We start from the raw sequence: 14974 nt of genomic DNA, 5'->3' as shown, positions 1-14974 counted from the left end.
AATCATGGTGTTTTGTTCTTACAGGTATTCAGTAACTATTTGTTGACTGAGTAGTGAAGAAACCTCAAAGACCAGTATTTGTAGCTGAGTGACTCCGGGTAAGAAGCTTTGGGGTATTGCCTTCTCCTGTTAGATTGTAAGCTCCTTGAGGGTGGGGACTCTCTTTTGCCTTTCTTTGTACCCTGAGATCTCAGCACAGTGCCCAACACTTAATATATATTTACTGACTTTCTCTAATGGATCCACAGGGATTAAATTCAATTGCAATTCAACAAAATCTATAAAGTGGCTTCTGTATACAGGGTTAAGACCTAGTTCCTGACCTCATTGAGCTGACATTCTAGTTAGATCTAGGTTTGAGGCAGCCAGGTAGCTCTGTAAACAGAGAGCAAGACTAGAGTAAGGAAGACCTGAGTTCAAATCTTATTTCAAATACTTAGTAGCTATATGACCCTAAACTTTCAGTTCCTCAGTTTCCTTACCTGTAAAATGGAGATAATAATAGCACCTATCTCACAGGGTTGTTGTGAAGATCAAATAAGTTAACATATGCACAGTTCTTTGCAAACTTAAAAGCACTATATAAATATTAGGTGTTATAGCTGAGTAGAAGGGAAAGAACAGGGTGCACACACAAGTAACTACAAGAAACAGTAACATACGGTAATTGCATTATACAGATATAAGCAAAAAACTGCATGAGATTGCAAGTAGGGGAAGGAAAAATCATTGATACCTGGAAGGGTGAGGGATGTGCTCCTGAAGGAGATGGCAGTGGAGAGGAGCTTTAAGAGATGGAAGTGGGACAATAGGATACAGGCACAGGAAACAGCTTGAGCAAAAGTCAGGGAGGAAAGAAAGTATGGTGAGGGAAGGGGGATGAGAGAGGACACCTTGGCTGGAGCACAGAATATGAGAAGGGAGGAATGAAGTGGTACCAGATTATAGGAGGTCTTGAATACCAGGCTAAGGAACTTTACTCAGGAGGCAGAAGGGAGTTACTGAAAGGTTCTGAGCAGAAGAATAGGACCAGATCTCTGCAAGGGCCAGACCTAGAGAGGTCTGTTGAGAAATAATTTGAATTATGAAGGGTTGGCTAGGGGTCGTGTGAGCAAAACCACTCTCTTGAGACTCAAATGCCAAGAAACATAATTTATCTCTGTCCAGGTACTGATGTAGATTGTTAAATCATCTCACACTACTCCTCTTCATCAACCTTCAGTTCCAGATACTTCACTGGATGCTCTCATAACAGCTAACACAGTGTTTTTTCCCAGATGAGGCTGTCAAGAAATATTTATTTAGATATATATACACTACATAGTCCTATTTCCATTAGAATATAGTAGGGGAAATAAAACATACACATCAAATGTGATCAGTTTTCTTGTTTGTATATGCCGCATTAGGATGTCAACATCCTGCGGGCAGGGACTATAGCTCTTTTTTGTCTTTATAAGCCTAGCGCTAACAGAGGACTTTACCCAGAGCACATCCTTTACAATACCTGCAGACTACAATGTTTAGCTTATGACTAAGTGTCAAGTGGGACAAACAATGGGTGGTAGGGGACTAGTCCAGACGAAGAGATCTGTGTGGGCTAGGATGAGGAAAAGGCTTGGGACTTAATGTGGACAGCGAATAACGGGACAGATTTTAAGTGAGGGAGGGAAGAGGACTCCAGGAAGGAGGAAATGAATGATCAAAAACTTAGAGGTATATGCCACAGACAATATAATCCCTTGTGGGATTAGTAATTGTGTGACCTCTAGTAATTTCTCTGTAAAATAAGGATAATGATACCACCTGCCCAAATGACCTTTGATCATTAGGATCAAAGGAGATAGTGCATGTGAAAGTGCTTTGTCAATAATAAGGTAAATTTATACAAATCTGTACAAATATAAAAGATTGCTATTAATGTCATCAGTATTATCACAAACAAATATGCAAAATGAGGAATGCATGGCCTGGAATTCATTCCTCCCTCCTCATATCCATGTCTTAGAATTCCTAGTTTTCTTTGATGGAGCTTTTCTTGATTCTCTCCCAGTTGCTAGAACCTTCTCTGCCTAATTTGAGGCAGCTAGGTATAGCATACTGGACCTAGAGTCAGGAAAACCTAAGTTCAAATCTAGTGTCATCCACTTACTAGCTGTGTGACCCTGGTCAAGTCATTTAACATTATTGTGCTTCAGCTTCCTCATCTGTAAAATGGGGAATAATAATAACACCTACTTCTCAGGTTGTTGTAAGGATCAAATGAGATAATATTTATAAAGCACTTTGCAAACTTCAAGGTTCATATAAAGACTGGTTTGTATTACTATTATTTTCTACCTATATCTCCGTATGTTGTTTCCTCCAGCTAGATTTTAAGCTTCTTATGGGCAGGCACTGTTTTACTTCATAAATATTTATTAATTATAAGTTATATTAGCTAGCATAAGGACCATATAAGCAATAGGTGATAAAGGCATCTTCCAACAAAAAGTTGCAAAGATGTACTGAAAAAACAATGCACAAGGTTTCATATCTTAATACAGTCCAAAAGAAACAGCTGAGTTAGGAGTCTTATTAAATGCTCTGAGTTCATATTTTCTAGTACTGGGTTATTTCTTGTTTATTTTCCCCCCTTATGCTATTTTCAATCTGATTTTATCTTTAAAGAAAGAGAAAGAGATTCACTATCACAATAAAGTATATTTTACCCTGGATTCATAAAAATGCTTAAGGTAATATCTTGATTTTTTTTTTTTGCTTTTTAATGTTCAACACTAATGCAAGTATCCCTGTTACTGGCAATATTAAATGCCACTGTTCCTGTTTTCCTGTCCCCACCTCACATTTCCATTTTGTTCTCTCATTGAGGTTAACATGCCCATGTTGTTATCACCAGCAATAAATATTTATTACAATCTCGCTATGGAAGAGCAGCTAATTCGTTTCCTTATTCTTTGTGCAATCTTGCTCCTTTGATCTCTCCTCTCCACTGCTACCATGGCCTTCAAGGCCTTCCCCAAGCAGCTTTGTATTCTAATGCCATTCTATAAAGAACAGATGGGAAACTTAAAATGTCTCTCCAAATACGACCCTGGCATTGAAGTCAAAATCAGCCAAACTTTTCACTTTAGCGACATAAGTATATTCATGCTGATATCTCCCTTCCCCACCCCTCACCACCCCATTGCTTATTTATGTCTGTTATTTATACTCCTACAGGTTTTTTCCTCCAGAGGACTCTGACATACTTTGGTTCCTTTTTCTCCCCCCACAGTAATAAAATGACAATATTTACTTACCTTTCATTAGAGCCTCTAAAAGAAATGAATCATAATGCTTTGAGGTAGATCATCTTCTATTAAACCCTTCCCAAAGCATACTGGCAGGACAATGACATTTAAGCTTGGAAAAGCTATTTCACCAAACCAGAAAATGATTTTCAAATGTTGTCCTTAGAACCCTGATTCTTTAACTTCCTTCCACTCCTACTTTCCAATCAGGGCTTTCTTTCCCTTCAATCAATCAATCTACAAGAATCCACTAAATGCCAACCAAATGCTAAGCACTAAGGCAACAAAGTCTAAAATGAATTAGTCCTTGCTCTCAAGGAGTTAATATTCTAGAAGGAAACAACACATACATGTGTGGGTCTATTAAAAATAAATAGCAGGAGATTTTGTGGGAAAGACACCAGTAGTTAGGGAGAGGGGTGATTCAGGAAGTGTTTTATGTAAAAAGTGATGCTTGCACCAAATCTTGGAGAAAGCTAGAGATTCTAAGAAGCAGAGGGGGAAAAAAAGAGGGGGAAGCTGAACAATCTGTACAGAGGCATGAAGACAGGCAAGAGTATACTGCATGAAAACCAGAATCAAGGACGGTTTGGCCAGACTAAGGAGGACATGAAGTCAACAAGCATTTCTTCAGCCGCTACTATGAGCCAGGTACTGACTGTGCTGAATGTAGGTATATGAAAAAAGACAAAAAGCAAAATCAACAAACAAAAACCCCAGTCTCTGCTCTCAAGGAGCTCCCATTCTAATGGAGGAAAGTTTATATGAAGACTAGAAAAGATAGATTAGGGCCAATTCTTGAAAGGCTTTAAATGTCAAACAGAGGAGTATATATTTGATCTTAGGGGTAATGAGAAACCATTGATATTGAATAGTGGCGCTGACATGGTCAGGCATACACTTTAGTAAAGTCACTTTGACTTCAGTGTGGAGGACGGCCCAGAGAAAGTGAAGGGAAAAGGCAGGGAAACCTATTAGAAGGTTATTGGAATAGTCCAGGTGAGAGGTGATGAGAATCTAAACTTGAGGTGTTACCTGGGTGAATAGAAAGGAAGAGGTGGAGTCTTTTTTTTTAATTTCTCTGGATTTATTCCTAATGTCAGTTTGTTTCTGTGTACATGCAAATCCCATTTATCACTTTCATAACAATCCCAGCTTTCACTGAAACTTCTTAATGATGATGGCAAAGTCACCGTGTTAGACCCAATTACCCAGACCCAAAGAGGTGGATTCTTGTGAAGGAAGAAACAAAAAGATTTTGCACAACTGATTAACTGTGTGTGGTGAGGTAGAATGAGGAGCAAGGGATGATACTGACTGTGTGGTGAGGTAGAATGAGGAGCAAGGGATGATACTGACTGTGTGGTGAGGTAGAATGAGGAACAAGCGATGATATTGACTGGAACCCATGTGACTGGAAAGATGGTGGTGCCCTAGACATAAATAGGGAAGTGCAGAAGAAGAGTGAGTTTTATACGGAAAGATATTTACTTCTCTTTTGGACATTTGAATGACTAATAAAATATCTAGTCTGAAAAGTGGCTCTGAACTCAGGAGAGTGATGAATAAGTTGGAGACATGCATTGAGATGATTATTAAACCCGTAAGAGGTGATGAAGTCACCAAACCAAAACAGAGAAGGGACACAGAACCTTTGAGTATGTCCATAGCTAGGAGATGTGAGAGATAACGATTCAGCAAAGGAAACAAAGAAGATGCTGTAAGATAGTAAGAGGAAAACCTAGAGAAAGCATTGGAAAATTCATAGAGTAGTGAGCATCCAGGAGGAGAGGGGGGTCAACAATGTCAAACACTGCTCAGAGGTCAACGATGAAGACTGAAAAGAAGTCATTAGATTTTCTAGAGAAGATACTCTTTTACTGTTACCCTTTAAATAGCTTCCCGAAGTCCCACAGCATGATACACTAATTCAGAAGACTACATGTAAATGAAATTCACTCCAGTCACTTACACAGTTCCATCCAGTTACAGCATCTGTCATTTCCAAAGGTCAACAGGACGAAAAGCCATAGTGTTCAAACATTTTAACTGCCCATCCTACTCCTCCACCTGCTCTGTGATGGCTTCTTTTCTCTCTTTTGCTTACTTCTCTTTCTCCTAACACCTAATCAGGGGTTGTTAGCCTGGGGTCTGTAACCCTTGGGTTTTTTTTTTAATATATTTTGATAACTATTTTAATAGAACTGGTTTCTTCTATAATACTAAGTCTTTTATACTCTAAGGAGTCCCTAAGCTTCCCAGATTGTCAAAAACATCCATGATACAGAAAAGCTGCTGTAAATGTTAGATTTCCCTACTCAGCTGACTTTGACCTATCTTTTTTTCTCTGTAATCTCTCCCTTGGTGAGTTGATATGCTTCTCTAACTTCTATTGTCAATTCTACAGATGACTCAAATCTAACTCTAGTTCTGACCTCTCTATCAAGCTCTTGATCTGAATTTTTAACTGTCTCTTGTTCAAACAGACCCTCCAAGCCAATATGCCCAGAACTCATCATCTTTCTACCCAAACTTGAATTTCCTCCTAATTTCTCTTTTTCTGTTAAGGGTACTATAACTCCTCCATGTTCCAAATCTTAATGTCATTTTAGAAAGCCCTTCTTTTCCTACAATAAGCAGGTTGTAGGAACAATGAGAAAACAATAACCAAGTATTATAATTTTTACCTTCAAAATACATCTACCCTATTTCCATGCTTATTTCCACTTCTCTACTCTAGGTTCCTCATTATCTCTCATCTAAGAAAATATAATCACTCCTAGAGAAACCATTAGATTCTAATATCTCCCCACTTCAAGCCATCCTGTATAGTTGAATATCACCTATGCACAAGGATGATTACGTCTTCTGCACTGCTTGAAAAAATCTTTGCTGGGGCAGCTAGGTGGCACAGTGGATAAGCACCGGCCCTGAAGTCAGGAGTACCTGAGTTCAAATCTGGCCTCAGACCAAACACTTGACACTTATAGCTGTGTGACCCTGGGCAAGTCACTTAACCCCAACTGCCTAAAAACAAAACAAAACAAGAAAAAATCTTCACTGATTCTTGCTTACTTCACATTTAGGATCATAGATTGAGAGTGAGAAGGATCCTTAGAGTCCATATCTAGTCCAACCTCTCTCATTTTATAGGTGAGGAAACTGAGGTCTGAAGAGTTTAAGTGATTTGTCCAATTCATGCAGCCAAGATATCATTTCTGCCAGTCTCAATTCTCGAGTCACAATTCTACCTTGATTGTTACAGTTGCATTTCTCACAAACCTTATGACAACAGAAGCAGTAAGTGACCTTTTGAAGAGGTTCCTGTGTACACAGTACAGTTGTATCTTTGACGTAAAGCATGCCACTGAGGTAGAACCTAGGTCCTCTGACTACAAATGAAGCATTCTTTCCAGTAGAACATTTAAAGTCATCTAGAATCTGGGTCTGACCCCACAGTTCCATCTTTATTTAATGCTGCCTTTGTTTAATGACCTCATATGTCTGCATCTAAGCCAAATTGGAGCTCCCTCTTTCATAAGCTCGCCTCATTGTTTTTCTACCTCTATAAGTCTTTGCTCATACTTTTTCCTTTTCCTAGAATGTCTTCCCCCTTTTCCATCTGGTAAAATCCAATCCATATTTCAAGACCCAGCTCACATTCTACTCCAGTTAGAAAAGATTTTTCCCTTTCAAAAGATAGTATTATCTCAAGTGAGATAATAATTCTAAAGTTTTTAGCATAGTGCCTGGCATGCAGTAAGTGCTATACAAATATTAGTTATTATTGTTATTATTATTATTATTAAAGAAGGATCATAATAGCACCTACATCAGGTTTGTTGTGAGAATTAAATGAAATAATAAGTATAAAGTGCTTAGCACAGTGCCTGGCATACAGTAAGTGATAGATAAATGTCAGGTTGTAGTAGTAGTAGTGGTGGTGGTAGTGGTAGTGGAGGTGGTGGTCGTGATGGTAGTAGTGGTAGTAGTGCTAGTGGTAGTAGTAGTAGTAATATGGTATAGTGGGAAAAGACATAGGCTTGGGAGCTGGGAGAGACCTACATCTGAATCTCACCTCTAGCATTTACTAAATGTGTGATCAAGGACAAGCTACTCATTTACCCTTCTGAGCCTCTGTTTCCTCTTATGTAAAATGGAGATTTAAAAATACCCGTAGTGTTTTTGCACTGGTTTGTCAAATGAGGAAATATATGTGAAGTATCTTACAGAACTTAAAAATGTCAACTGTTATTAATACTCTGCTCTAAACTCCCACAACTCTTCGTACTTCTCTCATGCACTTATCATGTTATTTGTACATCTGTCTTATCCCCCCACTAAACTGTATTCTGTTTAAAGGCATATGGAAACCTTTGACTTTTTTTATCTTTTTAATCTCCCTCAGTACCTAGCACAGTACTCTGTAAACAACCAATAAGCATTTATTAGGCACCTTATAAGTATCCGGCACAGTGCTAAGCCCAGGGGATAAAAGAAAGGCAAAAGACAGTCCCTGTTCACAAGGAGCCCCATAGTCTAATGAGAGAAATCAACATGCAAACAACTATAAACAAACAAGGTAAAGACAGGATAAATTGGAGATAAATAATAAAGAGAACATAGAAAGAAGGCTGAATGAATGAATGAGATGAATCAGTGAATTGAATAGCATGTAGACAAAAGGAACACAATCAGGGTGTTGCTTGCTAAGGCTCTCTTATCTCTGAGATAACAACTGTGGAGTGACTGGAATAGTGGATACACATTATGGCAAAATTCTAAAGACAGTGGAAAAATCACCTGACATAAAGAGAGCTTGTGGAGTAATCGAAAAGAAGCATGGAGACAGAGATCCTTTATCATCCTACCTCATCTACATAGACGCTTGCCTCAAATTCCCAAGGCTCTCTGAAGCTTCCTGACAACCTGGCTGTGGGTGGTCCAGCCTTCAAGTTCCATACTCTGGTGGGGCATGAGTGGACGATGAATTTCACATATTGTGTTCTACCCCTGCCTCAGAAAGTCAGACTGTTATGTCATTGGCAAAGAGCTTTGTTGGTCTGGTTTTGTTTTAAAACCAGTCTCGGTTTTGTTTTCATGAGCCAAACTCACCTCCTGTGCAAATGTCTCGGCTTTCTTCCGAAGATCCTTTTCCAATTCAAGGTTCACCTGCATTTCTTCATACTCTTCCACTGCTAGTATAGACACTGTTAAAAGGATGAGGACAGGATCATGAATAAGAAGCTTGTTACATATGTGTTTAATGAGATAGGTAGGTGGAGCAGTGAGTAGAACATTGGACCTGGAATCTGTAAGACCTGAGTTCAAATCCAGCCTCAAACACTTACAAGTTGTGTGGCCCTAGGTGAGTCACTTAGACTTTGTTTCAGTTTCCTCATCTGTAAAATGGGGAAAATTGTAGCACTTGCCTTTCAGGATTGTTGTGAGGATCAAATAAGATATGCATTTTGCAAACCTTAAAAAGCTATAAAATGTTAGCCATTATTTTTTTCAAAGATGCAGATCATTTGATCAGAACAAAGATGTGTGTTACATACCAATGTGACTTTGAGTAAATAAATGACTTCACTTCCCAGTTCCTTAATTTCCCCATTTCAAAAATTAGAGGGCTGAATTAGAAGTACCCTTCAGCTATACCATGAAACAATTTTAAATGATATGGCATGTTACAGTACAAACAAGGAAAGAATCAGAAGTGACCAAAAGGATGTCATAAAAGAAACTGATGATTGGGAAAAAAAAAAGATGGGCTAGCCCCAAGTCAAGAGCAAGGAATAAATGATGGACAACCTATATGGCTTCATTGATAGTCACAAGAGTTGCCCAGAAGAGGCAAGAATGGATGGGTTGTGATCGACATCATCGGAGTTCTCCCCACATCAGTGACATCACAGATTCAGGAGTACTGGGAGATCTTAGACAGGAAAGGAAGGGCTGTGGACTTCACAAACTTCGGAAGCAGCATTAGAGGTTTACACTAACTGATACCATTAGAAAAAAGCTCATCAGAAAAAACATCAGGCCAATTTCTCTGCCACCTTTTAAATTGTGTCATATTTTGTTAAAATGTAATACTGATGGAAGGGAGGGTGTAATGATACAGACAGACATTAAGCATAATACAGGAAGGCACTCTGTTCACTTTCTCGTCCTCTTTTGCCAATGTACCTCAATCTTAACCTGTGAGCCATATCAATAAAATGTATTTTTTTAAAGAGCTCTCTTAATAATTGCTTTCATTCACTGCTCTGCCAATGCACTTCAGTCCTAACTGGCTAAGGACTGGTTTCCAGAGTAATGACATAGAATTTTAAACTCCATACTCTGTAAATCCTCTGCCTCCTTGGACAAAAGCCTAACAGTCTTTTGGTGGTAAAGCAATATAAGTGGCACTTTGTGATATGGATTATAGGTCACTGAGAGTCAACTGATTTTCCATCCCATTTTAAAAAGAAACTTTATGAACAAGATAAAAAATATTTAAGACAATTTGAAAGCCTACGGTCAAAACCTCTCTTTCATGGCAAGACACTATAATTAAAAAAAAAAAAAGGTGAGCTGTGACACACAGTGGCTTTTGATATCCCCTGATTGTTATTCAAGGAAATGATGTACACTTACAAGTAATCTAATGATATGACATTATTCATAGCAACATGATTTTGAAAAAAACTATTACTATCGCAAAAAATAATATAAGGCTCAGAGCAAGCTTGTAAAAAAAATCAGCATGGTCCTTCAAAAAATCAAGTATAACAAACTTAGGGTCATATCACAATCTCTTTGGGCCTCAAGTTTTTGTTGTCTATAAAATGGTAGGGAGGGTGGCATGCTGCAAAGATGAGATGGACCAGATGAACTTCAAGGCTCCTACAAAATCTAAAATCTTATGATCCTACAATAAAATGGATAATATAACTTAACACTAATAGTATTTTGCATCTTAAGGGTTTTACAGATTAATAGCTAATGATGTTTTTATGGGTTGCTAGGATATCTGCAACCTAATGGCAAAGATTCTTTACAGTCCTCATAGAAACTGAATTTAATCATTAGAAACCTGGCCAGCATGAGCTCCTTGAAATTAGGGGCTGTTTTTTGATGTCTTGTTATCTCTTACACTTAACAGTGTGCCTGGAACTTAGATACTTAGCTAACTGACTGACTAACTACTACTACCACTCACAACAGCAGCCAGAACTGACACTGATACATCATATTAAAGTTTGAAAATGTTTGAATATATTATATCACCTAAACTTCTGACACATATGGCCTTTGTGAGTGGGCAATTCGCATAACCTCCAAGTCTCACCAATAAATGTCTAAGATTGTAAGCCACCAAAGATTCGGTGATCTGCATTGGTGGAAGCTGTTTCCCCACTGGAAGTTCTCTTCATTGATGAAATTACAGGTCCAGTTCCCCCCCCAAAAAAAATTAGTCCTCATAGAAATTATGAGGTATTTATCATAAGGAATATTCCCATTTTACATATAAAGAAACTGAGGTTCAACAGTTAAGTGACCCGTGGTCATACAACTAAGTAAATGTCAGAGGTGGAATTTGAACCCAAATCTTTCCAAATCTTATGAGAACACTATCTATACTATGCCACATCTATTCCTTTTGCAGAAGAAACAAACACAAAGGCTCTGTCCAGAACTCACATAAAAATGGGCAATATCCAAGAGATTAAGTAGTTATAGTTATCCCTTCTGCATCATGACATTCCCCATCATGGTTTTGATATATCATGGGTTGGCAGAAGAAATTGAATGGGAATTTGGGGGGAGTTTTGCAAAAGCTCAGACAACACACAAAGGCCAGCAGATAATACATAGCCTATGTCCCAATACTTAACTGAAATTTTACAATAAAGTACTGTAAACATTCAATAAAAGAAAAAGAAAAATTCATGCTACTCTTATACAAAGAGAGGGCCAAAATTTTTACATGGATTTTCCAGATTGCAGGGGCACCACACCCCTAACCCCCACAATGTGAAAGGGATAACTGTATATTTTCTATAACTACTACAGTGGAGATGAGAGTGGTACTTAAGATTTTTTAAGAAAGAACGAATTCAGAATCATTTATTGAAGGCATGGCCACTGTGATGGAGAACACTGAGTAGGTGTGGGATGAACTAATCCTTGGGTGGTGAGCTGTTAAAATGTGTTCAAAGATTTCTTCTGAATCCCAGTTTCTCAAGAGAAAGCACTTCTAATTATCTCTAATATACCAGGAATAGAAGAAAATCAGTGTGTGATAGAGTAGCAAAATAAATTTGGGATTCTAGGAAGCAAAGCAAAAAGGAGGGGGAGTGAGGGAACTCCAGGGACAGGGGATAACTTGTGCCCCACTGGATGAGAAGTCAGGAAACCTGGGTTCTACCCCCTAGGCTTTGCCATAAATGAATTACATGGTCCTGGGCAAGTTCTTTTCATTCTCTTGGCCTCACTTTCTTCATCTACAAAATGAATGGGTTGTACCAGATGACCTCTATGGATCTGTTCAAAATTCTTTAAGACTTTATATGATCTATTAGGTAAGTACCAGATGAGGATGGCAAAGCAGAATTGGAGAATTCATTTCCATTACAAGATTGAGAATACCTGAGCATGGCTTGAAAATAGCATGAAGCGATGATAACAAAAACAAATGAAGTGTAATTATGCACAGCTTTTGGGCTGGGGAAACTGAGTTCATACATACCTCTGTTGCATTTTTCCAGCACTTTTCTTTGTTCAAGAACTTCTGAATTCAAAACAGCTTTTTCTTGTTTAACTTTATTTACCTAAAAGTTGTGAGATTTTTAGAGGAGAGATAACCGCCAACAGTGTAAAATGAGACCATATGGTAATGTGTGATTTCTGTTTTATATTCAAGACATATTTATGGCTTCAAATAGATTAATGCATCTTCATCTATAAGAGCTCTTCTCAAAGCCAAACATTAGGGAGACAGTCTTTGTAGAGTACCCATTAAGAACTGAAGTCTTACAAAGAATTTAACTTTACATTCCATTGTTCTAGTCACAGAACAAGTTTTTGTTTTTTTAGCTCTAGTTCCTTGCATGAGAAACATTGATAATATTTAATGCAAAAATAAAAACCAAGGATCCTACAATGAATACAAATGAAATCTACAGCCACACTCCAGGAACTGTAGCATCGTGTAGCATGGACCAGGAATTTGACCCAAAGCTCTGTCAATTACTATAGTCTTGAAGACTATGTACTGGGGATAGGAGGCATTTGGGGCTGGTAGAGGTAGAAAATCTCAGATCTTTGAAGTATTGAAGATATTATTAATATTATGATGGAAAAATCTGTATTTACATTTGGTGTGAATGAATAATTTACTCAATATCCATCTCTAGAGTCCTATCTAAAACAACGTTTTCCTCATTTATACTGGCATTTTTTTAAGGACCAATGACAAGGTAGTAAAAGGATCCCAAGGAACTGGCCCTTGGATTGAAAAACTTTGAAAACCATTTAGACCCTTCCCTGATCATTCTTTAAATTGGTAATTTGTGCTAGGCTTAAAGATATTCAAAGAAAAGGAAGAATTCCCCCAAATGCCTTTGACAGTCTAGTCTATTAGTATATTAGAAAGAACACTGGAAATGGAGCCAGGAGAACTGAATGTTAGCTATAGATGAACTACTAACTAGCTATCTAATTTCTGGTAAGTTACTTTTCCTCTGGGAGACTCAGTTTCCTAATTTGCAAATGAATGCAATAGACTAGGGCAGGTGGTCTCTAAGGTGCTATTCAGTTCTAATATTGTAATGTAGTCTTGTTATCCACAAATGACCCTATTAGAATGAAAAATAAAATACTGTTTCTTCATCCCTCAAGTTTAAGTTCTAAAGCAAAAGAGTTAGTGACTCCTCTCTCAATATTACCAGGCATAATTGCAAGTGGTTTCAGAGGCCATTGACACAAACAGTTAAAGTTAAAGGAACTCAATGTTTATATCAAAGGCAGCTGGCTTCATAGCTGACTGGTTTATTTTTTTCTTATCTGCTTCTATAAATCCTTAAAAAAAAGTCTCCATTTTATCATTTCAATACATACTTCCTCAATGACTTCAACAAGCTTGGACCTCAGATTTTCTAGTTCAATAGCCAATGTCTTCTTTTCTTCCTGAACAGATATAATTTGATCTCGAAGCTCTAGATTTTTCAAGGAGAAAAAGATAGAATAAAAAGGAAATAAATGGATATTTTTCAATGAAAACAATCAGATGAAAAGAAACCAAAATACATGCCCATGTATTGCATACAGTCAATGTCATTCAATATGTAAGAGCAAAAGGCAAAAGCAAATTTTATTGAGCTTTTACTGGGTTGCTCCCACCATAGCGACAGTTATCATAATTCATACACAATGTATTTGCAAAATGTAAAATGCAGCGGTCTTTGGTTTTCTCATATTCCACAAAACCCATATTCTGAAAAAAGCATATGGCATTTTCAAAGTAGATATTTTTAAAAAGCTTCCAGCGAAACCAATTAAGGCATTGTACTAATTTCTTTTTTATTCCTTAGTGGTCATGGTTTCTTGTCACAATACAGTATAAACAAACAACAGGCAGTTTATACTTTGGGAGGTTTGATTTGTAGGAAAATTCCTGAATAACTGCCAATCTATAGCCCTTCTGACATTATGTGAACTGAGTCAGAATATAACCTAGTTTGATAGAAGGTTAATGCCAGTAATTTTCCCTTCAGAATTGTGAATGTTTTGTTTCTTAATTTACTTCATTATATATATATTTTATTATTGAGATATAATGGATGAAAATTTGAAATTGACACTTGTTGGAATGAAAACACTTTAAAAAAGCAAATTCTAAAGATTCTATTTTATCTTTAAAGTTGCTTCATTTATTCAAATGTTGCAAGAAATGTCAATAAATTAGCTCAAAATACTTGTTTTTATGGCTGTACTGTTTTTTTCCACTTATTACTCCCCTTTTAAGTTCCTGTTCTTATAAAGAATTCAATGCAATGCAAAGCAATGAAATTCAACAAATACTTAAGAATCTACTCTATGGAAAAGAGCACCAATAAAAGTTTTTTTTGAAGAACCTACTATGTATAAAGCATCATGCTAGTCCCTAAGGAGAGAGACTAGCTTTGTGATTTCATTTGGCATAGGAAACTCCCTTAACCAAGACAGGTTGGCACTCTCTCTCAAGCTTATAGTTTCAGAGAACTGCCTAGAGCACTAAGAGGCAAAGTCATCTGCCCAGAGTCACACACCAAATAAATAAAAAAATACATACATACATACACACTTACCTACACACACACACACACACACACACACACACACACACACACACAGATTCAGGACTTGAATTCATGTCTTCCAGGCTCCAATTCCAGGTTTCTATCTATTCATCTATTTTATACCATGCTAGCTCATATATGGCTCAGGGATTATAAAGAGAAACATAACGCAGTCCCTCACCTTAAGGAGCTTACATTCTAGTTGGGCCAGATGGATGGAAAGAAGGAAGAAAGGAAGGAAGAGAAGGAGGGATGGAGTAAGGCAAAAAAAAGCAGAGAGGAAAGGGGGGAAGGGGAAAAAAAGGAGGATGGAAGGAGAGATGACAAGAGGAAGGAAAGAGGAGGGAGAGG

At 37.6% G+C, this 14974-nt stretch overlaps 1 protein-coding gene across 1 annotated transcript in view; it reads right to left on the bottom strand.

Annotated features, from left to right (window-relative positions):
* Positions 1-14974, bottom strand: part of SHTN1 (shootin 1) — a 116743-nt gene that overhangs the window by 54054 nt on the left and 47715 nt on the right. Inside the window, 3 exon segments of the mRNA XM_020988167.2 lie at positions 8409-8503; positions 12034-12115; positions 13404-13501. Coding sequence (XP_020843826.1) covers positions 8409-8503; positions 12034-12115; positions 13404-13501 — 275 coding nt within the window.

Source organism: Phascolarctos cinereus, unplaced genomic scaffold (genome assembly GCF_003287225.1).
Source record: "Phascolarctos cinereus isolate Bilbo 61053 unplaced genomic scaffold, phaCin_HiC Scaffold_3;HRSCAF=262, whole genome shotgun sequence".
NCBI classification, from domain to species: Eukaryota; Metazoa; Chordata; class Mammalia; order Diprotodontia; family Phascolarctidae; genus Phascolarctos; species Phascolarctos cinereus.
The sequence above is the reverse complement of the archived record's forward strand: the minus strand, read 5'-3'. Positions and strand labels throughout refer to the sequence as shown.